Source organism: Pagrus major, chromosome 12 (assembly GCF_040436345.1).
Source record: "Pagrus major chromosome 12, Pma_NU_1.0".
Classification (NCBI taxonomy): Eukaryota; Metazoa; Chordata; class Actinopteri; order Spariformes; family Sparidae; genus Pagrus; species Pagrus major.
Window position 1 is genome coordinate 3,316,558 of NC_133226.1, and position 27,137 is coordinate 3,343,694.

Below are 27,137 nucleotides of genomic sequence, written 5' to 3' on the forward strand. Positions count from 1 at the left end.
ACATAATAGGTGAGGCTTTTTGATTTGTGTGCAATAAGAGGTTACCTGTATTTTAAACCACCCAGTGTGGATGTTTGACTCGGTTTCAGACAGCACCCAGCGGGCTGTGAGGACTCCCTGTGCAGCTGCTCGTGGAGGCGGACCCATTAAAACTCCGGGCACCAATACAGCTGCAGAGCGGAGGAGAGAGTGCTCGGCGGAGGGCAGGGGGAGGGTCTGTCCCCGCTGGTCTCCCTCTTTGAGAGAGGCTCGAGCTCAGGATGGCACATCGAGCTCCAGACAGCTGGACCACTTTCATCCCACACATCTGGATTTACATCAGCTGCAGATCTCTGCTGGACACTGAACACTTGTGAACGTTTTATCTGTGCGGAACTCAATTTGCTGATTTTTGTGCTCTGAAGTGTCGGGACCGAGAGGTGAGACGGAGCGGACGGGCCGGGATCTCACGGTGCGTGCGGAGAGGCGCTGCTGTTTAAACATGCTGAACGACATTAAAATAGAAGACCGGCTGCGGACTGATGCGAGCTCTCTGGATGTTCTGATGGGTGAGTGTTGGACTCAAGTATTCTGCCCGAACCCTTCAGTCCATCTGAACACGACTGAACAGTTTTCAGTTTTGTTGAAGAAAAATGTGAACTTGATCCAAACAGGCCTGTTTTATTTTGTTTTGTTTTGTTTTGTTTGTTTGTTTGTTTGTTTGTTTGTTCTAGTGATGTCTTATCTTTTGGTTTAAGATCTTTAAATTGTTATTTGAATTCATTCCTCTTCCTCTGCTGCAGCACAGCTCAGAAATCTTGCCTTTGTTTATTCAATTAAATGTGGAAGTAAATACAGCTCTGTTATATCAGCGCACTATCTTTGTCCTTTTCATGTTTAATTTATGAAACGTATGGATTTTTTAAACAGGCCCGACAGCTCAGAGGGAACCACTGCTGGTCAGGAAAGAGTTTAGTTCCTAACCCACAACCCTCTGCCACCAGAACAAAAGCCGTCAGCCTCAAATCAAACCATATCTCTGTGTTTGAATCCTCTCCATCAGCTCCACTCACCGCAGCTTCTGTTTCTGCTATTACTATATTTGCTGGTATATTTTCCTGGTGTGTTTTATAGGAGTTAATCTTTTTGTTTAGTCTGAATTATCCAAACGAGCAAAAATACAGGCCTGAACAATTCCAACTAAATTCTGGTTTTACACCAGCTTGTTTTTTACTGACGCATTATGGGCTGTTATTAATTCATACGTACGACGTGCAGACCTGCACGCTGGCTGCGCTCAGTGTAAATGAAGCGTTGGCCTTTATAGAAACAATCCAACATGTTTGATGTCACCATGGCGATGACGCAGCTGGCCCTGACATACAGACCGCACGGCTGGACACCTCTAATGGCCTTATCTCCGCACTCGGTCCGCTGTTGTTCGTTTTGTTGACTTATTCGCATGTTACACTGAAGCGGACACACGGCAGGCCTGCGATCAAACAACACAACACATATTCAACTCTCGATTCTGGCTTCACTAGCGCATTTTTCCTTCTATGAAACACGAGCCGCAGAAAATGAATCCGTTCAGCTCAGAAACAAAACACAGGCTGAAATATTTTGCCATGTTTCATTTGTCAGGTTTGTTATTTCGCTGACAGCAGTGGTTCCCAAACTTTTTATTTTTGGAAGATAAAAAAATGTAAAACCTTTGACTGGTAACAGTTTAATAAAGTGATCGCACTGTGCACCACAGACATCACCAGGACGCGTAGTCCTGATGGATCAGCTTCATACTGTCAGAACCAACATGTTGACGCACCTAACACACCGTGCTGACCCGCTGCTGTGCTGCTGAAGCTGACGGATATTATTTATTATATTATACTCATTTTTCTTGTCCTTGTCATGGCTTTGTTTAGAAGCCTTGCCGCGCCCCCCTAGGGGTCCCGCCCCTCACTTTGGGAACCACTGGTTTACAGCATTAAAAAACAGACAATCCACAGGCCTCAGTGTGGGCCGTTTTCATTAAAGGCGACTTTCCACTGAACAAATGATCTCCTCGTCCACAATCATCGGCCAACAAACTGAAACCTCCAGACTTAATTTGAGCGAAGTGTTCCTCAGGACTCTGATGGTTTTTCTGGTGACCCCTCTCTTCCAGGCGCTGACCCCCCCCCGCAGGCCGTGTGTGAGGGCTGCACGCGGATCATCGCAGACCGCTTCCTCCTGCGGGTGAACGACGCGTCCTGGCACGAGGAGTGCCTGCAGTGCGCCTCGTGCCAGCAGCCGCTCACCGCCACCTGCTTCTTCAGAGACACCAAACTGTACTGCAGGGCCGACTACCACAAGTAAGTCCGACTGTGCCCCGAGCACTGCGGGCTGCGGGCTGCGGGCCTGCGGGCCTGCATGGCGGAATGTGTGTTGCGCTGGTGGAAGGACATTTCTGTAGCTATTAAATATGACATTTGCTTAAGTGTGAGCCGTAAAGGCTCGTTGATCATATACAATAGGTCTGTTACACAGCGAAGGTCGGCCGCTGTGTTCAGCCTAGCCTACTCTTTATTAACAGAACCTACTTTTTATTAACAGAACCGGAACAAAACAATTTTAGAATCTAAAGATTTTCTCAACAGCATTAAAGAAAGGAACAAAACAGGGTTAGGGTTCTTCATTAAATAATCAAACGCTCTTTGTTTTCATGACTGAATAAACAAACTGACCTTAAAGGACAACACAATTTATACTGTTTTACTTTGTTTATATGTGGCAGACCCTGCCACCTTTCTGGCTTCAAACGGTGTTCTGGGACCTTATTTTCCTCTGAGAGCCGCTTGTTTATTCACTTGTGGAGAAAATACACATTTCTGAGTTTGTATCATTGCCTCATTAATATTGTGAATATTTAAATTCTGAGATTGAATTTCTTCTCCAAAACCACGTAGTGCCCCTTTAAAATGGTGATTATATGATTAAAAAAACAATAAATCACAGATGAATGTGGCATTATTTATTGTAGGTAAATTCTGGACATTTTTTTGTAATTTCTATTGCACACATCAAACCTCTAAAAATCCCTGAGAAGTTTTCTTACCACGTCAGAAAAAAGATGTAGTTATCATACCCAGAGGAGACATGCCACACATAATGGTGTTCTGTGTGCCAAAAGACCTGAATTTGATAATCTTGGACAGGTCACTTTCTAATCTGGGATACACATAAAGAAGCCTAAATGACCTTACTTTATGCATGCCAAGTTCAATATCAGCATTATAAAAACGTGTCAAGGAGGAGGAGGAGGTGGTGGAGGAGGAGGAGGTGGAGGGTGTGGAGGGGTATGCAAGGTGAAAAAGAACAACTTGAAATGAATGAAAACCAAACGATCCCAGAATCAAAGGACAGTCAATAACCTTTTTAAGAACTACTGTGGATTGTTTCAGAATTAAAGAGCCGACATGTGTTAAAGAAAATTAGGCGATATATTTTTGTTTTACACAACATGAAAATCAACTTTCCTAAAACAATAATCATTTGTTTTATTTGATAACAATGATTACACAACTAAGAATGTTTGAGAAGAAATAAGTTAACATTTCTAACAGCAGTATTTGTCTCTGGGCCATCATGAAGGTCGTCCCTGTATGTTAAATATATTGGTAGAATGACTGTGAGTCCCAAATCACCCACACATGCTGCCCTACATCCTCAGTCATATTTGACAAAGTGAAATAACCAAAATATATTTGAAAAAAGAAAGACTAAAAACATTCTAATGCATATTTTGTTGCTTAAACAGATCATAAACATAGTATGATAGAATAAGAAATATTTTCTGATTTATGACAGATTTATGTCCTTAACATTCATCTTATCAGAATCCTATTGCTTGGGATGATTGTGGCAGATGGCCTGCCCCTTTCTGTGACATCACCCCTATGAAGTCACGTCATTTCATCTGCTCTGTGCTCAACGTATAGTTAAAGTCCTGTTGACTAGATTTTGTCAGAACAGGAAATAGTAACCCTGGAACCCAATGTTGCTGCAAGTGTAATTGTCATGACTCTCACACCCCTTTAATGGTTTCGCAAAGACGAAGGCAGTCATGGCTGTTTCTCTGTGTATATACTGTAGTTTACAATTTAAGCTTCCTTTTATTTGAAATGGAAATTAGTTTTATTTAGCTATTTGTATAAATGTGATAAAATAGCCACACCAGGGCACTGAAATAATAATATAATCATGTAGTTTAGCAGTTAAGAGGTTGTCCTAATAATAACAATGATATGTCATGTGAAAATATTTGGTATCAAACGGTGGGAGGAGATGTGTATCATGGGGTCTTCAAAAACATTTTTTAAAAAATGAATATGTTATGAAAACACAGGAAACAGCATAATATTGTGCGCTTATATACGAGCAGTATGTGTCACATCATTGACACGCAATCATTTTTGAGTTACAGGTGAGCAAAAAAGGCAAAGAAGAAGAAGAATGTGTGAGCAAGACAACACAAGTGTGTAGAAATGTGTTGTGATGGCAGGCTGATGTGTGTGATGTGTGTGATGTGGTTGTGCTGTGACAGTCCTGTGTGATATGAGCAGTGTTGGTGGAGGGGTACCCTGCAGCTGGGTGGTCTCTCCTGTTGTATTGAGGTTTCCAGACAGCCCGGGCAGCGTGCTGACAGCGGGTCGTCTGACTGTCACATCATCTCTCTGCTGGGTCTCTCTGTGAGCCTGTCTGCTTCTCTTAAAGAGCCTTTGTCCAGTCCTTTAAACACTCAGTGCCATGTGTCACGGCTGTGTGCTGGAGGTCTGGTGACCTGCAAGGCGCAACAAGCAACTTCCATAACATTGTACTGTAGAGACATCCCAGTGTACGCTTATAGCCAAATTTCACATTGCAGGCCATTCACAGACTGACCTCATCACCTGTGACTGAGAATCCTTTTCAGAGTGATGATCATTATGTGTGATGCTCCTCACAGTTTGTTGTTATTTAATACTGTCTGATCTTGAAAATTTTTATTTTCACATTAAAGCTGTTAACAATTCAAGTAAAATCAAGAAATGCACAAAATACAATTATGTATAAATAGATTTTTAAATAAAATACAATTTAACAATTAAATAAGGAGAGCAAATTTAAAAAGCACAGGTAGACAAAGAGTACAGATCATTTAAGAAAAGCCAAGTCTTAATAATGTGTTTTAAAGTCTGATCTTCTCAGGCAGCTCATGTCTGAGTTGACAGGCCCTGCTCGCCAATTCTTAGTCTCGACCTAATGTTAGCTGCTGTTGCTCCCTGGAGAGAGGCACTGAGAACGTGCATAAAGTCACATCCTTTGGACTGTCGTGGAAAATCGTACAAGTCCTTCACAAAGACATCCACAGTCCAGCAACATTAAACAACTTCAACATATTGTCCACAGGCCTGTATAGACAACAGAGAGAGACGGGAAGGTCTCATTTTTCACATCAAATTACACGAGACCAATAAAAAAGTGATTCATACATGTAAATAGCTACAAATTGTAACATAGAGCCCCTTTAATAATTAGGGGTCCTACATATTTAAATAGGATTTGACCTCATTAAATATAAAACAGCATAAACATTATAATATATTTGTTTAATTAATTATTTGTCTAATTTAATTAATTATATTTAATTATATATATGTATGTATATATATGTATATACACACACACACACACACACACACACACACACACATATATATACATATGTATATATGTGTGTCTGTCTTAAAAGGTGATCATTAAAATGTTAAAATCTACTGTGAAATGTGCAGACAACACATGATGAATTACTGAACCAATTACCACTGGAATTAAAAATAGATCAAATACAGATGATGACAGTGAACTGATTATTTTATATTTAAAACAAAATTGGACCAATAAGGTTCATTATACAAGAGACTAACAACAACAACACTTTTGAATCTGTAGTTCAGAAATGTTTAAAATGCTCTTTTTGGATTCACATGGCATTTATCTCATCACTTCTTTAACTTATTTTTCCTATCTGTCTTGATCAAAGAAAAATGTCTGGTCATGTTTAATGTTAAGCTCCTTGTAATAAGTAAGTATTATTTAATAGGTAATAAGGCTCCATTAATAAGACTATGTAAGCATTACAAACATGTTTATTGTTAGATTATAAGCACTTTTAATAAACATGTTAACAGTTTATGCTGAGGAGCATTAATATATACCTTATGAGTTTCTTATAATTGTTTATAACAGCATTACAGTCATATTTATTGAGTTTAACTAACTTACCTGTTATGTCGTTGTTAAAGCTTCACCAAGCTTTTTTGTTGTGTTTAATGCCTACGGTATAATGCATTTATTAACATTTAACTATATACTGAAGGATAACGTTGTGCAATTTAAACAGTCCCTGTAATAATGTTCTGATAAGATTAGAATTGCCATTTAAGAGATACAACGGCAAATAAGTTCCTATTAGAAAAAAGATACAATTAATAAAGTCATATAAATGCATTAGAGACATGTCTTGAGTTAGGTTTATATGAGAACTATTTAAAATCATCAGGTTGATACGAAAGACATGCAAAAGGTATCACTAATACACATATGGAACTTGTTAAATTAATCACTGTATAAATGAAATACAATAAATGAACCAGTGTGAAGGTGTAGAAGAGATGTGTACTGCTTGCTCTCACTGTCAACCTCATTCATAAAATAAGTGTGAACAATGGATAGCTTTGAAGGGTATAAAAACATTATAATCTTTCTCCTTTTATAATGAGATTTTTAGTTTTGGCCTCCATGTGCCAGTGAAAACTGTAATGATAAACACAGAGAGGTGATGCTCAGTAATTTAAATCTAAATCTAAATCATCTGCTCGCTGTAGTTTTACTCAAACAGGAGGAAACAGTGTACTTTTCGGGGACTGTTTTCCTCAGCGGAGTAATCCCCATGTAGCGCTCCAGAGAGTATGTGAAGCAGCAGAATGGTGTTTGTGGGAATGAGTCAAAATAAACTACAGTGTGTGTGTTCATGGTGAGGAAGGCATTGGTATTAATTATTGTTCTAACATTAACTCAAACATCACTTAACCATGTCATGTCATTACTTAAGTACACTGCAAGTATGTGTGTGTGTGTGTGTGTGTGTGTATGTGTGTGTGTGTGTGTGGCTGCTATTGTCTCATGAGAATATCGTATAGTTTGTCGTTGTGTTTTGGGAAATGCAGCTCACATTATTTGAGTGTAGATCATGAAGCAGTTGGATAATTGAATAGATGCTGAAACAGTGTCATTGTTCACTTTTTGTTTTTGCTCTTTGCCCTGTCAGTGTAACCTCTTGATTATTAATTTTTAAACCAGGCGGTATATGGGATATTTCATTGTAAAACTGAGCAGGCTTACTTTACTAGAAACCAGAGGAGCTGGTGTCTTCAGCATTAATCAGAGCAGAGACCCCTGCAGGTGAGGATCCAGGAGTAAATCCTGGACCTAGACACAGCGGGCTGTCCACGACTCTAAATACACACCATCCCCCTGGGAGCAGGGGGCAAAGAAAAGAGGAGGGGGGTGTACACGGAACAACACGGGAACCAGCAGGAGCTCCTTAAAGCCCTGTTCTGTTTGGATACCACAGCTGACCAACAGCCGAGCTCAGCGCTAGAAAAACAAGCCTTCATGAAAACTTTACAGATTAGGTTTCATCGCCTCTCCAGACTCTTGCCCCAGCAGCCACAGGTTGTCCTCCTCCCACAGTCTCCAACATCGACTAACTACAGTGATTTATGCCACTGGTCCCCTGACCCCACCTTGACTTCAAACAGAGGCAACATGAGACAGTCGGTGGACATGGTGTACAGGGAGCTGTGGAGGGACAGTTTTCAGGATACAGCTATCTGAGGAACACTTCAGCCTTTAAGGACTCAGTTCAACTTTACATTTCATTAGGTGCAGCTTTCAATTTGACCTTGTGACAACACTGTACTTATGGTCTAGTTGGGTTAAGGCAAAAAAAACCCTACATTGTTAGGGTTAGGAAAATATTTTGTTTTGGCTTAAAATATCTGTTTTGGTCGCCAAAAACATGACTGAAAATTGTGCTCAGGTCTTCTTAAAAATATCCAGTGATGTGACGCTTACAAATGCTGCAGTTTTGTTGAAACACAGTCTTGATTGGTGGTCACTGGCTTGGCAGTTGCTTGGCAGAGTTCCTGGATAGCCACCATCTACCATCCACCATCCCCTCTACCTCCTGATGTGAAAGTCAGATCATACACATGTAATATGAACATGATGTTACACATGTTGTAGAAATGTTGAGATGGCACGTTTGACACGTGCAAATTTGAACATATCAATGGTTTGCAGAAAAATTGCCAGCATTTTATTCTGGCGACTGGCTGAACTGTTAATGCACAACAAGAGATCTTAACAGTGGAAAAATACAAGTCTGAATATTTTCATTTATGGACTGTAGATTATAATGGGAGGAGGCCAGAATGAAGTCTGAATGAAAAAAATATTCACATTCACAAACTGAATGGCTCTTCAGCCATTTTACATGCAACAGTCCTGAACTTCAGATCCTCCATTTCGTGTCTCCTGTTAGGTTGCACACTGTCTCAATATCAGATCATGAGTGAAAAATAACTGCTGTGCATCAGCAGTTTTGTTTTGCACTGCACAGCAAATCTGGTGAAAGTGATTGAAATGTTATTGAACATCACTTATGGGTAACACTATAATAACTATCATTAGTAAATGACGCATTTATAGTTAATTAAACTTTAGTAAATTTACAGCTGATGTTTATAAACCTAGTTTATAAAGTGTTTCATTGTTTGTTAAGAGTGAAATAACTATGAACTAAAGGTTAAATAATTATTAATTTAACATTTATCAATGGTGGTTATTATAAAGTGTTCAGCCATAAATGATGTCATACAAAATAGTATGTTGGACACTGGAGCACATTTCATTGCTACTGCACACATTTGATCCCTTTACATACAGTCAGTTTCCAGTTTTATTACACAAGTTGAGGTGTATTTAGGAAGTGATCTGTGTTTCTTCCCACTGACCTCAGAACAGCTTGGCATTCCTCTACCACACTGGGACAGACTCTAAAAGTTGACAGAGCCACAAATCATGAAGGGGCTGCAGGCGGTCTCTGATGAATGCTGGGTGATGATGAATCTGCCTCTGAACATCCACGCCACCCCATCAATCAGGGGCTAATACCACAGCATGGCTGCTTGAACTAATTCCGTTAATCCCATATCACATATTACTGGAGTCTCAACTTGGCAGAAGGTGTGAATGATCAGGTGTAATTTACTTTCTTTCATATTTTTAGTTAAAAAAGTTTTCTGAGAATTAGAGAGAGATGTCTTGCGGTCAGTGCTCATAGCTTCTTTTGGGAATTGTATGGTTCATATAGTAATAATGTAATGACTAAAAAAGTGTGCAAGCTTTTTAAAGTGAGCAACATGTTTTAGTCCTGCATTAAAACTCGTTTAACTATTTACATCAACATAAGGATGCAGAATGTCCTGTCAGGCTGTGGAGGTCGGGATGGTGGATGGGTGTGTAGCACGTCTGACTTCTACAACCCAACATTTCTGCAAAATCACAGATAAGTTAAAACTTTTTCCACTGAAAACTATTTCTTTAGGTTCAATTTGTAATGTTCCTTTTGTGACAATGCTGTGCTTATGCTCTGGTTAGGTTTAGACACAAAACCCACTTGGTTAGGGTTAGGAAAACATCATGATTTGGATTAAAATACCTGTTTTTGTCGCCACAAACATTGCTGGAGATGTCCAGAAATAACCAGTGGTGTCACGCTTTACAAATGTGGAAACACAGACTCCAACAGTGGTCTTTGGCTTGTCAGCCTTCTCATCTACCACCATCCCCTCTACCTTACGACATGAAAGTCAGGTCACAAAAATGTAATACAGTTACAAAACTGTGTGGACTCAGATAACACAGTTCCTCTTGCTGAGCTTGATGGCAGGGAAGCAGCACGTGCCAACACGACAGCTGACTGGCATAAACCTTTTTAAAATGTAATCTGGGAGGCATTACTGTTCCTTCAAAATGTATTTTCTGTTGGACAGTAGTAATTAGGCATCATTTTTAGGGGAAAGAGTTGCCAATACACACCAGTATCCCTAGGAATTGTGTTTGCATTGGATTATTCTGCTGCACACAGTATACTACATGTCCACTGCTAGTGTTCAGTGTCCATGCAGGTGGAGAGCAGTGTGTTGAGGGCGGTGGAGCTGTGTAGAGCATCTTGGTTTCATGTTTAAAAAAATGTACATTTTTTTGTTTTCACTGTCTCCATTACAGTAACCCTAACTAAATGTTTGCGTTGCCTTACCATATGCATACCTTAACCATACTGCAGTAACTATGCACAGATGAGCAGCAGCTAGTGAATAATGACCTGGTGGTACTGAAGGCTTGTCCCCACATACTTAAGCCTAGTGTCCACCAAAAAACGTGTTCCAGTCGGGATTTATGTGGCCGTTCACCAATTGCTGGAAGCGGTATCAGCCAACACTAATCACTGATCAAAATGTTGTTAATTCACTTTATCACCATCTGTTGTTAGTTATTAGTGGCATTATAAAAAACAACTTTAAAATGTTAAGAAAATAATTATATTTATTTTGCTCAATCAAAGAAAACGGACTAAAAACAAAAGTGTAAACTGTATAAAACAAAATTAAGAAAAACTAAATAGGACACAGAATTTGGGAGAAGTGACCCATGGCAGCTCACGTGGTGGAGCGCAGCACATTGTAATCAGGCTGAGTCCTTACCGCAGCGGCCTGGGTTGGATCCAGCCCTTAAAATAGTAAAACGTACACTGATGCTGAGTCCCTGTAACTCAAACTCAAAAATACTTTTACCTCCAAACTGTACTCAGCTGAAGTACACACACACCACAAGAGTCTCTAATAAAAACTACTTTGTGTTACAAGTAGACACAGACACAGGTGAGATGAAGTTAGAAGACAGGAGAATGGAGGTGATGAGGAGAGGAGATGATGGCTGGCAGGGGCCGAGGACAGATGGGAGATGGCGGTGCTGGTGTGGGATGAGGGAACGAGGGGAAGTGTGGCTGGGTGTGGATAGCTTAGAGGCTAGGAGGTTGCTGGCAGGCAGGCAGGCAGGCAGGCAGGCAGGCATGTGATGGTCCTGGGACACAGAGAGGCAGGTTAGTACAATAATACAAATCACTAAGAATACACACTTAGTTGGCCTTGAAGTGTAGCTTTCACTGAGGTTGAAACAGTGATTTAATGAGGAGTGGGTGTGTAGAACTGGGTTATGTATACTGATGGAAGATGAGTTGATGGGACAGACACAGGGGAAACTGGGAACACTGGGAGGAAGGAAAACAGCAGAGATCTGTTGGTAAAGGGCCAAGGCCACAAAAAACTTCTGTGGACCATGTAAGAGGGTGTTGAAATGTCCATGGTTTTATATTATTTTTTTCACATTTGGTCAGATACTCATTTGGTTGAACATGTGTGTGAACATGTGTGTGAAGCCTCCACGTCTAATGGTTTGTAGCTACTTTGCAGCAACATCCATCTGAAGCATTGTAGTCCACCATAAGCTCAGTGGTTCTGCTGATATTGAACTTCAGATGATTATTGTTGCACCATGTGATGAAGCTCTCTGTCAGTCCTCTGGACAGATAGTCTCTAAGGCAAGACAGCATGTTTCTCACTGGACATTAGTCACTGAACTCATACATGTTAATATAGTGATAACTTTAATTTCACTGAGAACCTCATTTAATACCTTTAATTATATCCATTCACAGTCTTCTCTACATACAGAAGACAGACATGGATATAAGTGCAACTCCACCGGCGTGCAGAGGCAGATAACCAAGAGGTGGCAATTTGTGGTAATTCACGGCAATTACTCTTGGTTGACATTAGTATAATATATTTATTATGTTATGAATATTATATATACAAGAATCCAGCTGTGTTGTTTATATATACTTCGGCATTATACTGACATGTTTTCTGAAGAATTCATAGTTGTTCCTCTGATACTGCAGAAGGCGCAGTCTGCATGTTCTATAGAAGAGGCTTTGTTGTAGGTCAAGACAGTTAGTTTACTCACAAGATGTGTGTGACAGGACACAAGGGGAAACTTCAACCAGAGGAACAATCTGACATCACACTGCTGTGGTAAGGATTGTGTGCACTCCTCACCACTATTTGTTGTTTATGCCTGAGTGCAAGTCAGTAGCCAATAAATGGTGTCAGTCGGTGGGTTTTACGTCCCAGCAGAACGCACCACATTCTTACTGCTCACGGTTTTATATGTGAACTTCACTTTTCCTCCCAAGCACCACCTCTGCACTTCAGCCACGTCTGAGTGCGGAGTGCTGCAGCTCTAAACATGTCTTTGACATGAAGAGGTTTATGTAGTAGATTCATAATGGGTCTGTGGATCAAAGAGTGAGTCACAGCAGCAGAGCCAAACCACCACCAGGGGGTGGGGGTGGGGGGTGGAGGTGGGGGCACAGGCCATTTTGTAGTGTGGACGGTAACAGTCCAGATTTATAGAGCGTATTCGGGTGGACAGCATGACTGAGGAGTTTGTTGAATTAATTATTTTAATGACCAGTGACAAGCCAGAGAGAAAATAAGAACCAGATCCTCCCAACAATAGTTCATATGAGACAGACAGACGTCATCGTGTGGACACTGTTTATATGTGCCCCACTATGTCATGTCTTGACCCAAGGCTTGGCCAGACTTCTGATTGGTTTATTGTTTTAGGTTCACTTCCCACAACTGCAACTAGTCTGTTTTTGTGCTTACTGCCCACGTCCTCGTAGTCACACACTGGCTGCTTTCAATTAAATACCAACTCAGGATAAATTCTGTTTAATTTTGCTGCTTGCTTCTTTTCACTATCGTTTATGAAAACACTGTACCCAACAGAGTAATTGCTGGTTACAAATGTAAATCCATTAAATGCACTGTCCTTTTTGCTCTTCTTCTGGCTGTATCACAGTCACCATATGGTGTAATACAGCTGGAAGCTCTAGCACACAGTAAATTTCTAAATTTCTGTTGCAAAGTGGTGTCCCAACCCTATCACAGACAAGAACACTGATATTAGACTACCCTCAGAGACATTCCTCTTTTTCTTTTTGCAGTGAGAGGCTTTGTTGGTGTGGATGTTTATAAGCCACACAGCTGCCTATAGCACTAATAGATCAATGTCTCAATCATTTCATTATCCATCAACACAGTCTCCAGGTAACTGTAGAGATAAAGCGTTCACATTAAAAAGTTATTGACCAGGAATGTAAGCTTGAACATAGCTGGTTGGCCAACACCTTGCCAGATGTCACATTGCCCTGGAGCAGGACTTGCCGTGTTCATTGTTTTTAGTGGCTAACCCTGTGAGCTGAGCGAGCTGCTCTAATGCTGTGTGTGTGTGTGTGTGTGTGTGTGTGTGTGTGTGTGTGTGTGTGTGTGTGTGTTATTTCAGCTCAAGCTCTATGGTGTTGTAACATTCATCCTGACTTAAGCACACATACATCAACCACAGTGTAGCTACTTATTCTTGTAAAGGCACAAGAACTTAACTTTGGAAACAATAAGCCATCCTCCATCTTAATTTCCTTTTTCTCTCTTTGAGCCTGATCACAACACAGTGTCACAGTGAAATACATGCTTACTTCATGACTTGTACACCATTTAGACTGACAGTGATGTTTGGTTGTGTCTGAATGATTCGACCAGGTTGGATGTTAGTTCTCGCTTTTTTATACTGAGAAAGAAAGAAAAAGAAAGAAGAAAGTTTGCACATGTCGGTGATCAACAAATATTGAGTGTAAGGACAGAAGGACAGCTCAACTTAAAGGTGCAATATGTAAGAAAGATTCCCCAAAGTAACTACAGTAGCTGCTGTTAGCTGGTAATCACAGTTAACAGTGCAGCTAGTGGTCGTATTAGCTGACTCTGTCCAGACTGGGAGCTCGGAGCACCGGGGGATGCTGCTGTTGTTTTCTACAGTACTATCACCCTACAAAGTAGCTAGGGGCTAGCAGGTTAGCATGCCAACTTCAATAGTTACCTCTGCAACACAATACAGAGACGTCTTTGACACTTTCTTTACATTCTGTTGATCATTTTAGTTACATTTTGAATGTTTCAAACAAAAATTCTTACATATTACACCTTTTAAGTTATTTGGCTATTATTAATGAATCATGAATGTAATTCTGTGTTTTATCAGTGTATTAGGTGTATACTGCAGGCTGGAGTTTACACTGACTGTGACAGACATTTGAATGGGTCCAACCCAGGCCGAATGCTCATTGAGTGGATGCGTGTCTTCTCTGTAAAGGGGGTAGTATTGACTTCTTTCAGGTCGTGCAGTGCCAACCAAATAATAAAAAAAAATCTAGGAATAGTATTCATTTTATGGGTTTTTTAACATAAACACATGACATAAAGGTTTTTGATAAACTCAAATTATGTAAGGAGACACTGTTTCTAAATCTTTGTTGTGTCTGTACTGACATTTTTTGTTGATCTGATATATGAAAATATTGATAATATAATTAGGAAAGTTTTGTGACATCACTGATTTCGGATGTAAGTTGCTACACTTTTTTAACAATATTTGTGTATCAGCATTATAATAGCAGTAAGCTAAAAGATCAGCTCAGCAGATTTATCAGCTTCTCATCCAGCTAAGCAACTTTATATGTTGAACACATCTTGTGTGAGACAGCTCATGTTATAGCTTTTCCATTTCTGACTCTTGGGCTCTTTCCATGTCCTTAATGTTTAGCACTGTGAAGCATGTGTGCTGGAACATATTGGAGTAAACAACTGGCTGATGAAGTACATTTAATATAGTTCACCCTGAAACTATGGAAATAATAATAGAGTCAGCTGCTGCTCACTAGCTAAAAGCTCCAAAAGTGAAAAGAAGATACAAGAAAAATAATGAATGATATATTAATGTCATGGTTCACATACTGTAGCTGTTCTCCCTGTCTGTCCTCAGAATCAGCAGCTGCCAGTTTATCTCCTCACCTCCACTGGTTGATGGTGGGTTAGTTAGTGCTCTGTTCACACAGGGCACAGATAGTATCATTCAACTGCATAAGAAAACACTGGATTCACCTGATAAAAGCTGCCAGGAAGCATAAAAGCTGGTGTAATGTACAGATGACATGCAGCCTCACTCTCACTACTGGATGCTCTCTCTCTTTCTTCTACAGAGCCTATTTTTTATTTGGTTTTTCTATGATTTTAAAGGAGCATTCTGTAGTTCTGTTGAAGAAATGTTAAGAGAGAGAGAAAGAGAAAGGCTGATTTTTTTTCTGCCTAAACAAACTAAATAATCAAACTCTCTTTGTTTTCATGACTGAATAAACGGAATAAACAAACTGACCTTAAAGGACAACACAATTAATACTGTTTTACTTACTTTTATATGTGGCGGACCCTGCCACCTTTCTAGTTTCAACAGCATTCTGGGACCTTATTTTCCTCTGAGAACAGCTTGTTTATTCACTTACGGAAAAGGTTTGTATTATTACCTCATTAATATTGTAAATATTAAAATTCTGAGTTTGAATTTCTTCTTCAAACCTACAGCACACAGTTCCTCTTGTCGAGTGTCAAAATATGCCGCTTCATATTACTATCTGTACCGCTAATTTCCCATAGCCAGTTGTGTTTAGCAGGGGCAACACGGTGGTGCAGTGGTTAGCGCTGTTGCCTCACAGCAAGTAGGTCCTGGGTTTGATACAGGGGCATCTGGGGCAGGGCCAGTGGTGGTTCTAGCTTGCATGATGCCCTGGCCGAGATGAGATAAGCCCAGAGGTGGCTGCTACAGAGCTGGTTACTGTGGGCGACTGTCCGCTTGCTTTTTTTTTTGCGGGCGCTCATGCCGCCCCTCCACAAATGCCGCCCTGGGCGGCAGCCCATATTGCCCATATGAGGAACTGCCACTGGGCAGGGCCTTTCTGTGCAGAGTGTCTGTGTGGTTCTCTCCGGGTACAACGGCTTCAGTCCACAGACATGCAGGTTAGGTTAATTGGTCACTCTGAATTGTGCGTAGCTGTGAATGTGGGTGTGAATGGTTGTGTGTCTCTACACTGAATGTCAGCCCTGTGATGAACTGGCAACCTTGGAAGAATAATCAGTACTACAAGTTGTAATAGTCTGTGAAGTTCTGGTCCAAATGTTGGTATGACTGAGCCCTTTTTCTTGGTTCCTTTTAAAATTTAAATCTCCGTCACTGCATCAGCTACATGTTGCCAGTCTGTGATAGGCTGTGTCTCTCTCTCCCTCCCTCCGCCCTCCTCTTCTCCTCTGTTTAATGGTTTTTATCAGTGCTGCAGGCCTCTCCTGGGAATCTGTCTGGCATTTAGCAGACTGAGACCACTCAACACCCCAATGGCTCATCCAAAACCTGCATGCTCCAAGACATTATTAGCTTCCTGCTCTCAGAGGAGAGGACACACACACACACGCACGCACGCACGTACGCACGCACATGCATGCACACACACACACACACACACACACACACACACACACACACACACACACACACTCCTTCACTCTGTTTCTTTGATTGTCTGTCCCTCTCTTTGTTGTTCTCTGTTTCTTTTCTCCTCATCGTTCCTCTCCTGTGTTGTGTGTCTGATTCTCCCTGGAGAAAGAAGATGTTTGTATTGTCAGACAGCATCTCCACCATCAGTGTAACAGTAATTACTTCATTGATATTCCTCATCTAATTGCACTGCTGTGGATCATTTGCATAAATCTTTTCCCTTTTTTTAAAATCATGAGGACAAACAGATGTCTGTAATCTTGTTGGGCTCGTTTCACTGCAGCATACATTATGTCTGCCTCTGGGGTCTCTCTCTCTGTTTCTGCCTGCCTCCCTCTGTCTTCACACAATACTGTGAGAGTCTGTGACACCAGGGTTACTAACCCACATGGTGTATGGGTGAATTTTAACCTGTCAGCTGCTCAAAGCTATTAACGGACGGCAACTCTGCCCAGTCGAGAACAGCTTATCAAGATGTAAACACTTACAGCAAATTTCTCATGAATCCCTATATAATTGATTGCCTTAATATTTTAAAATGTACTCGCTTTTATTCTATTTAAAGCATAGGGTAAAAACTAAATTATATATTTTAAAACAATATACATTAAATATAATTATATGTAATGTAATTATAAGTTTTTTTTGTTATGAATTTTTTTAGATTTGGCCCTCAGAGCTACATTTCTTTAAGGTTTTGGGTTTTTTTTTAATCTGTATGTTACCAGGAATGGGTTTTTACTATCACTGCATTTTTAATTCAGAAAGGTTGAAAGCAGTCCATCCTTCCGTATGCTGGAGCCAGGTATCGGATGAAAAACTGGATTAAGTTATGTATCGAAGATACTTTTTGATACTACATCTGAGGTGCCACGGAGTCAGAAATTTCAAATCCGACACATAGTGGCCCCCCCTCTGATATACTTTGGTTTGGTAAACATGATCCTGCTGTGTGCAGTTTACTGACAGCATCTCTGATTGTGATTTGAACAGTTACCACCTCCTGCCATTTGGTGCCACTGAGATCCAAGGTTGCCATGTGCAGCTTCATGGGGATAATTCCAAACTATGCAAATATACATTGCAAACAAAGACATCTTTGTTTTTCAATGCTGCATCACTTTTGACAATCTGGAGCACATAGCTCACAGTGATTGTCAACAACCATTTGTTTATCAGCTGACACATTACATACAGGAAGAAAATAGTATGTTTAGCACAAAGCAAGTGATAAAGACATGCAGTGATATTATACCACAGTCCATGTGCAACATTTCCAGCTGCTGTTATTTCACACTAAACGTATGATTGAACTTTTTTCTCAGTTCAATTAGATTTCACCACTTAATGTTCCATGTTTGAGCCTGTGACAGTGGCTATTGGTTCATTGTTCATCCACACACACATCAGTCATGGTCCTCTGAGGAGACACATGAATACATCAGCTGCTCCCTCTGAGCTGCTCCCTCTGAGAGGTGCACTATGAAACACGATTTGTGGTTAGGGAGGTAACTAAAGCTAACTTTAGGGTTAGCTCTGGGTTTGCAGTGTTACGACACTGCCGGGGCACATCACCATGGTAACTAATGCTGCACACCTAACCTGCTCCAGAGCAGGTTTCATTTGAGATAACAGATATATCATATATCATATATCATCACATATAAAAACACCACCCTCTGACAAATTCATTCTCTGAAAAATGGCATCATCATTCATAGAAGAGCTTGGTGCACACATGGTGAGAGGTGTACTCCAGTGTATGAGGGCCCCCTCCTGTCTCCTTCATTTCTTTTATTTCCTTGTTGGCTGCAAGCAAGTCAAAGCCTTTTTTATTGTGCTTTATATACCAATATCATCTAACAACAGAGACAGAGACAAACTGAAACAGCCTCCAGTAAGGTCCAAAGATCGTTTGTTACTGCTGGGGTTGACGAAAACTGTCATACACACGCCACAAGAATACATCCAAGCAGCATTTTATTAATGAAATATATAAATGTAACTATAGTTGGATGATCTACTTGCACCCTAATGATGGGGCAGATAAACCTGGTAATTTATACATTTACAGTCAGTTATTTCACAAAAGTTAATTGTGAAAAACTACTTGGTGTGGGACTTTTAAAAACCCTCCAGATGGAACTGTTGACAGGAGCACTGCTCTGTGCAATTTATGCAAGAAGGAATTTTCATTCCATCGAAGTACTTCAAGTCTGAAATGTCTCCTCCTTTTAAAGTTTAGAATGTCCATTTATTCACTGATTCATCTACCAAAATACATCTGCACTGAAATATTTTTAAATGCTTCTTACGGCAAATATTGGTCCAGTTTGTGCAATAAATTTAGATTGATTAATCAAAAACAGAAAACCTGTAATTAATTATATAAATTTTTTAAAATCATTTTTATCTCAAAATAGCATGACAAATCTGTGACTGCGAATACATAAAATGTCATTTTTTTAAAGAAAATTATTATTTTTCCACATAGAAATACTTTGGCAAATTTATCATAATTTTATGATAACATTTATTTATCTCCTATTTAATAATTGAAACTGTTACAATGAAGTTTATTACTATAATTACATTTGTAAAATTCAATACAATTTGCGTCAATTAACAGTAAAAGAATTAGGTTCAGCAGTTTTATATAGATTTGTTTGTCCATAGACAGATATCTTGTATAATTATAGACATTTTCACAATATAATTAATGAATAAATAGAATAACGTAACTTGTTTTTATCAACTTTCTAGCATTTTTTTTCACTCAATTTACTGTGAAGGCTGTGATGTGTAGGACGGTGATGATTATTGGAGTCAAAGACAGCCCACTGTTCACTTCATGCATTGTGCTGAGATGTTCCAAAATGCAAATGTGACTTTTTGTTCCTGCTTGTAATGTGTCCGTCCGTCTGTCATTGTTTTTACATGTGTAGCCTAAATATACTATAAATTCAATTCTGCTAATATACTTAAAGTCAAAAAAATATAAAAGCTAAACGCAGCTATTTTTTTTTCACAGTGTACAGTGAGCCCACCATGTCACACCGTCATGGCTACAGAAGCCTAGAACAGACAAACCAAGCGCTGACTTTAGAGAGGGCCTTTCATATTAAGTGGCCACCACAGGAGAGAGATAACTGGCATCATTTGGTTGCAATCTGCAACCTCTCCGCTAAATGCCACAAAATCCTACATCAGTCCGACCGAGTTCACTTTGTAACCTGCAGTCCAATCATATAAACATAAAGCTACCTTTGTGATAACTTACACAGAACACATGTAACCCAGAAGAGTGCGACAGAGTTTCTTTCCCTTTGGTCCTTCAATGTTTTCTCTATAGGTTCATTACAGTGTCTGCTGCATTGAAAATAAGGCTCTTTAAAACCATTATTCAATTATGCAATCATAGTCTCCGAGCATTTACACAGATCATCTGATATAAAGGTCAAATTCTACCAGCAGTTCATCTTCAGGCCACATTACTGGGCACACAGTGTCCTGTATGAGCGAGGATGCAGCTGACTGTTTCAGAAAAACACTTAAGTTCAGGATAATGCAGAGTCTATCTTGTCATCTTTGCCTTGCTTTTTGAAAACCCATATTTGTTCATGAAGTAATTGTTTCATTCACTCTGCCACTCAGACACATTTATGGAGCCGGAGAAAGTTTTAGGTCATACAGAACTTTATTTCTGATAGACGAGACAGTGATACAGAAGCCCTGAGGTGTTTAAGTTCCTTCATTTTATTTTTCTATCTGTGAAAATGTGAAAAAAAAAAAATCAGGAGACATTTTAGGAATAAACAAACAAACAAACAAAAAATCACTCAGTTTCACACATGAAATAAATTCTCCTAAAAAGTATTCACTTGGTTTCACATGCGTTTAAAAATAAGTCTCACTGAAAAACATTTTCAACTGTTTTCACAGATGGAAACAAAATGAAAGGACTGACAATGATTGTCCTGGCAAAACATTTTTTTCCCACCAATTCTCAAGTCATAAACACAGGAGAGAAAACACTTTAGATCAGAATTAGAAAATGGATCGTCAGTGGAAAAAAAAAAAAAAGTCACTTGGCCCTCGGGGCCCGTCTATCAGAAATAAAGTTCTGTATGACTTAAAACTTTCTCCGGCTGAGTCTGAGTGACTGAGTGAATAAAACAATGACTGCATGAACAAATATGGGTTTTCAAAAAGCAAGGCAAAGATGACAAGCTAGACTCTGCATATAACCTCTTTGCTGTGTTTTGTATTTGATAAACCTTTAAACTAATGGATGTATTATTGTTATTTAAAGTGGACTTTCTGGGTTGTATTGAATTTTCTCAACAGTATCTGCAGTCACATTCCACGACCATGCTTTTTGCATTTTCTGAACTACACTACTATAATTTGGGTGTGACAGTGGCTAAAGCACTAGGGATTCCTTTAGTATGCACATTTTCTGTATTGCTTCCTGCATCAAACCCTAACAGCACGAGTTTCAGCTCTAAATGACACAAACAAGCGGTGATCAGTAAAAGAGAGTGAGTATTATCTTTACACAGGTGTGTGGGTGTTGAAATGACAGCAGTGGTTTGTGAGGCTCAGAGCCTGACAGCAGACATTGTAACAGGAAGACAGAAACATGCTGCAGAGATCAGGAGCAACCTTATTGTGATGTCTGCCTCTTCTTCTCCTTCTGTCTCTTCATCATGAAAGCCGTTGCTGTTCACTGACACCATGGTCATGAATGGTAATGTGTTTATCTTTATTCGTTTAGAAACCTGGAAGCTGTGACTTTTTGGACCTTTATGTTATGAATGTGGATATGTGTATGTATGTCCAGTGTGTGAGCACATGTGTGTAAGTGTTAAAGTGTTTCTGGCTGGCTTAAGGACATGAAATGTTTTTTTCTTCTTTTCTTGGCCAGTGGTGACCGTATAAGAAAAATATACATTTCTAATCCCCCTGACAGTTCTATGGCTTAAATAAACCATTCATTTTCCCCCACTCCAGACTGTAGTACAGAGTGACAGGTGAAAGATGTAAAGAGTGGCTTGATGACATGCAACACAGTAAGTCTGATATGAGTTTATTGTATGTGCAGTCTGGTGCCTCAGAAAAAAATCTATCAGTGAGGAAACTCCAAACATAATTACTGTTGGTTTGTAAAACCATCATAAAAATGATCTCTCATTCATTATCCAGTCATTCACTCTCTGTGCTCTCAATACATCGCTTGTAAAATCTTAACGGTACTAATCATAAACTTAAAGCAACATCATGTCACTTTTTTTTTTAAAGCTTCAAAATCATGTTGATGGTACAGTGTCTTGTAACAGAGTGAACGGTGTCTCTGTCACTTGTTACTGCTCTATGTAACTTCAGGAAGGGGAGGGTCACAGCGTTACATGTTTACTTCAACATACAAGTTTTCAACACATAACATTGTTATGATGTAATGAGTTGTGTTTGTAGTCAGCACCTACATTACATCTGACAAACTGGGATTTGTATTTACAACAGTGGTGTTGCACTCAGACTGTTGGGGGCGCCAAGTCTGGCAAAATACCAGTTTCTACATAATGTTGCTTAAAGCCATGCTGAGCTAATGCATGACTAATGATTAGGGATGGGTATCGAGGGCTCGTAGTAAATTAGTACCGGTTCCTGATTGGTCAGTACCAAAATATTGATATGTTTTGAACAAATGGTGCCGCCATCAGTATTAAAGTAAAATGAATTCATTCTATCATACTGTAACATTTTCAAACTCCTAACAGTCCCCTAATGATGCAGAAGCTGCTGGTGTCAGGCGAGACATCTCTACAGCTGATATCTCCAACACTCTGCAACTCCCAGGAAATAATCTAGATTGATAAACAGCACTAAAGGTACACTAGGATGAGAAACATGTGTTTTCTATTTTGGGGTCAAGCATACCTTTAACATGGTTTGAGGGGCAACAGAAGTTCGCCACCAAAGTCAGTATCAGTATTTAAAGGTTGTTTAATAAGACTATGTATTGCTATTAAAAAAGCCTCTGTTCTGACCTTTATTTGAATACATAGAACTGAGAGAACAAACTTAACGTTAACCTCTCAATTCTGACTTCTCAGATTTTTAAGTTCTGAGAAGTAATTACCTGGTCCATCACATGGTCCTGGTTCTCCTCTGAAACAAAGACACGTGTCGGGAGCAGCACAGCTTGGAGGTCGTCCCACCTTTGCCCCCTCTCTGTCAGAGTCAGAGCCAGAGCCAGGTGTCTGTGGTGTGTCAGTGCTGTCTTGTCCTGGAGGGAGGGTACAGACACTCAGAGACAACCTGCACTGCCAGCAGTAATGAACTCTTTTTCATACAAATGTCTGGGCTGAGGATGGGAGGAGGGGTCCCCTGGGAAATAAAATCTGCTCCACTCCACCCACCCACCCCCTGTGCTCAAAGCCTTTCCTATTTATGAGGGTATAAATGGTGTTAAGTCCCTGTGCCTCCAGGATGTTTATTAGTAGCAGGTCCAGGCTGACTGACATGTTGAATGGAAATAATGTCTCACCTTTAACCCACACAGATTAATATGTGGGCATATATTTAAAAACTCTCTGATACAGAACAACATTCTTGTAATATAAGGCAAGATGAGAACTTTGTGGAGAAATTGAAAAAGTAGGGGAAATGGGGGAATATTCACTTAACATTAACACTCTCTGTGTGCCTACCACTGTGTAGCTAGGGTGTCTTTTTAGCTACAGTGGCTCTATGGATTACAATCTCATTCAATCAGTCCAGACTAAAATATCTCAACAACTGCTGGATGACCATTGGCTCAGACTGACACGACTCAGGCATTCATGTCATTCATTGTGGATTGTACTGATTGTGTTGATCCTCTGACATTTCACCTCGAGCCATCATCATGTCAACATTTTAATTTGTCCAGTACGGTTTATTACCAAATACCTGCAACACTACGGACAGTCCCATCAGCCTCAGCTCTAGCTACTTTGAGCATTCTAATGTTAGTGTGTAGCTCAAATTACTGCTGTGCCTAAGTACAGCTTTGCAGAACTGCTACCATAGCTATAGACCCTTAGAGCTGTGATTGGTAAGATTGTAGAAACTAGTGAGAGCAAACTCAATTTTTAAAATTATCCAAATGAAAAAATCCTACCTCCTCCCCTCAGAGCCACTCCTCCAAAACACAGAAACACACACAATCAACTCACAATCTTTCTTTGCTTTTTTAGTCTAATAAATACATAAATAAGCATGTAAACACAAGCAAAGTAGCCAACAGGAACGTAACTCAGTTTAAAAAGGATGCTCTGCATGAGAGCAGCAACAGCCAGCGCTGACTGAGTCTGCTGCTTCTGTTCTTCAGCTCAGGGACGGTGTGCTTAGTGCTACAGAGTTAGCTGCTGAGCAACAGGCCCAGAAACAGTTTACTGTGAGACCAGCACATTGTTGTCATCGCTAACCGCTGTCAAGCTAGCATGTTAGCACTGGGAAATATAGGCTCCTATTCTTGTGCCACTATCTCGCTAATAGCTTTAGCAACACATCTGTGTAACCTTGTGGAAGTCTCCTGTAATGTTCAGTGACTGCAAGGGTGCACTCAGTGTACAGGTAGGCAGGTACAAGGTAGATAGACAGACAGACGGACAGTCAGACAGACAGACAGACAGACTGATGGAAAGATACATTTAAAAGGCACTTAAAGTCAATACAACACACACAACAACGTGTGATTTTACACAATATACCTTTATGTAAATCCAGAGCATGATTGAAGCAGCCATAGTGAAGTAGGCTGTTATATATATATTTTTTGTCTTTTTTTCATGTGAATCAGATAAACTGCAGCTGGGCTCATTTACATGTCTATTCTCAATAACTGTGCAGATGTACTGAAAAACTGAATCTTGTGTCCCTGACTGTCATTTGCAACAGGCTAAATAAATTAGTATTGCTCTTATAAAAGTTTCATGTTGATAGCCCTGTGTCAACAGATATTTATATCAGGCCCAGTCTGTTGTCAGACGTTGGGTCACTGTTTCCAGCATCACAGAAAGTTTGGCAGCAGGGCAGACTGTGGTTTAGTTAATGAGGCCACCGCCCTCTGAGCATCACACACACACACACACACACACACACACACACACACACACACACACACACACACACACACGGACAAACACGTACCACTCATCAGTTTTCACCAATTAACCCTTAATGCAGATCCACTTTTCAGCCATTTCTGCAGACTCTGCAGGAACACTGTGGATATTGTGAGGACATGAGGTTATCAGTTATGGCCTGTGCCTAAGTACATTTACACAAGTACTGTTCTTAAGTACGATTGCTTGAGTAATTTAATGACTTTAGTTACTAGTTACTTTTCAGATTACATGCTGCATCAGAGTCAAATGAGTACATGTTTAAATTAATTTATATTCTTGCCTATCAGATAAAAAAAAAAACACTGATTACAGAAAAATGCTATCTGATAATTGACCAGGCTGATAATCGATCGACCCATAGTATACAATACATGTAAATATACTGTATATATGATTTACTTTTACTTGTCAGTGCATTTAATATCAGAAAATTAAAGACTTTAACTCAAGTACCATTCATATGAGTGACTTCCACTTTTACCAAACTCATATTTCAACACAGTATATTTGCTTTTACTCAAGTCTGACTTGTGGGCACCTACAACACTGTGTGGAGCAGTAGCCATAGAAAATGAATGTAGAGGAGGACGATTTAATAATTGGTCAAATTATTAAAACCAAATTTTATTTTAATTGCACAGATTAAATACAGTCCAGTTTCCAGGTAATTTAAAATTTTACTGACACTTATCATTTATGGAGGGTTTTAAGTGCCAAAATTAAATATATAAATACCTGCCCCTTGACTTTTGATGGTTGACAGCAGCTCACACTATGGATGAATGAAAGTATGAATAAACAATAGAAATGAATAATGAAATGTGTGAATTAATGATTAAATAAATAAATTCATATAGGAATAAATAAATAAACAAGTAAATAAATAAATACACAACATTTATGTATTTAATGTGCCATTTATTCATGTGGTTTTCATGGTGTCTATTAAGCATTGAATCGAAAAAAAATTATCTATTCATTTATTTAAGCATTTTATGATACAATTATACATTATTTAATGTTAAATTATATAATACTTTATTAATTCATTTGTTGAAGCATTTTATTATATACATATACATATACATATTCATTTATTTAAGCATTTAATTAAACAATGACTTATGTATATATTTGGTTTTGGACCCTTGATACCCCCGTTAATCACTGTCAGATTGTAATGTTTTGCTTGAGCCTGCCACTTTTCAGTGAAGCTGAGACAGTCCACTCCAGGAGAATGTTTTTGTTACCCACACTTATCTTTTTTGCCATGTAGCAGCTCTGTGGACAAGATATGATGTATTAATGTTTCTTTAAACTCAAGCCTGGGTATACATAAATACAGCCAGGAGCAGTTGTTTTACAGGACATTTGGAAAAATATTGGATTTTGCCGTTATTGTTGTTCTCACTATGACTTTGACTGGCACTTTTTTTCAGACAGGCATGTGTGGAGTTGTGTGAGCAGGAACAAGAAAAATAGCCTCCGTGTTCTCACTCTACTTCTCGCATGCCTGGTCAATTAGCACAGTGGTTACACTATTCAGGTACAATGTCATATGCATGCTCATGCAGTTGGGTGGGAAACTGTGGGTGAGAGAGCCACCCTTAAACAAAAACTACAACATTCCTGAAGGATGATGAGTCAGCGCTGAATAATTCCTTTTAAATCAAACACAGAAGAGCCTTGGTGCCTTTATAGAAGAGAAGGAGCTGGTGTTAGTGAGAGAAGAAAGTTAAAGCCCTCAATGACTTTTTCATTTTAAATCTGCTGTGTTGGCTGCAATCAGCAACACTGTAATGATTTCAGTCTTCATGCAGACTTTTCCCTTCATAGTGTAACGTTTGGCCTGATGGTGGTGCTAACAGGGGCTCATCAAGTGTCTAATATGGACAAGTTCATCTTCAAGAAAGCATCACTATGATATATTTACCTTTACTGGCACTCCCTTGTTTACACATGCAATATATGAGCATGGTTTTACTTGTAATTTTATTGTCATAGATGTTAACAATAAAGCAGTCTTAAACCTGAAAGAAAAAAAATATCCGTCACAAATGACACAGAAATATAGACAGGAGCAAAAAAGACCAGGAGACTCCATAGGGCGCACAGATGGCATGGCAAAAAGTAGATCAAAAAAAAAAATAAAATAAAAAGTAGCATGGGATCATGGGAGTTGGTGTCTTCAGTGTCCGGTTTATACCACTTTTACACCGAATTTAGCACGCACACTCAGGTTTTTTAAGCAGGGTTAAACCTTATAAAAACAGGCAACAAACTCCTTTCACACTGCCCGGAGACTGGTTTTCCTTGTGTTGGTCATCACAA

General features: G+C 39.5%; 1 protein-coding gene across 3 annotated transcripts in view; it reads left to right on the forward strand.

Moving 5' to 3' along the window:
* Positions 1–481: 481 nt before the first annotated feature.
* LOC141006128 (LIM/homeobox protein LMX-1.2-like) overlaps positions 482–27,137 on the forward strand; it is a 54,239-nt gene continuing 27,583 nt past the window's right edge. For 2 of the 3 annotated variants that reach the window (XM_073478251.1, XM_073478253.1), the window contains exons 1-2: positions 482–548; positions 2,147–2,333. In XM_073478251.1, the coding sequence (XP_073334352.1) occupies positions 482–548; positions 2,147–2,333 (254 nt within the window). Of the gene's footprint in view, positions 566–2,146; positions 2,334–27,137 lie in introns of all 3 variants that reach the window. The other variant, XM_073478252.1, reaches the window with a different exon arrangement.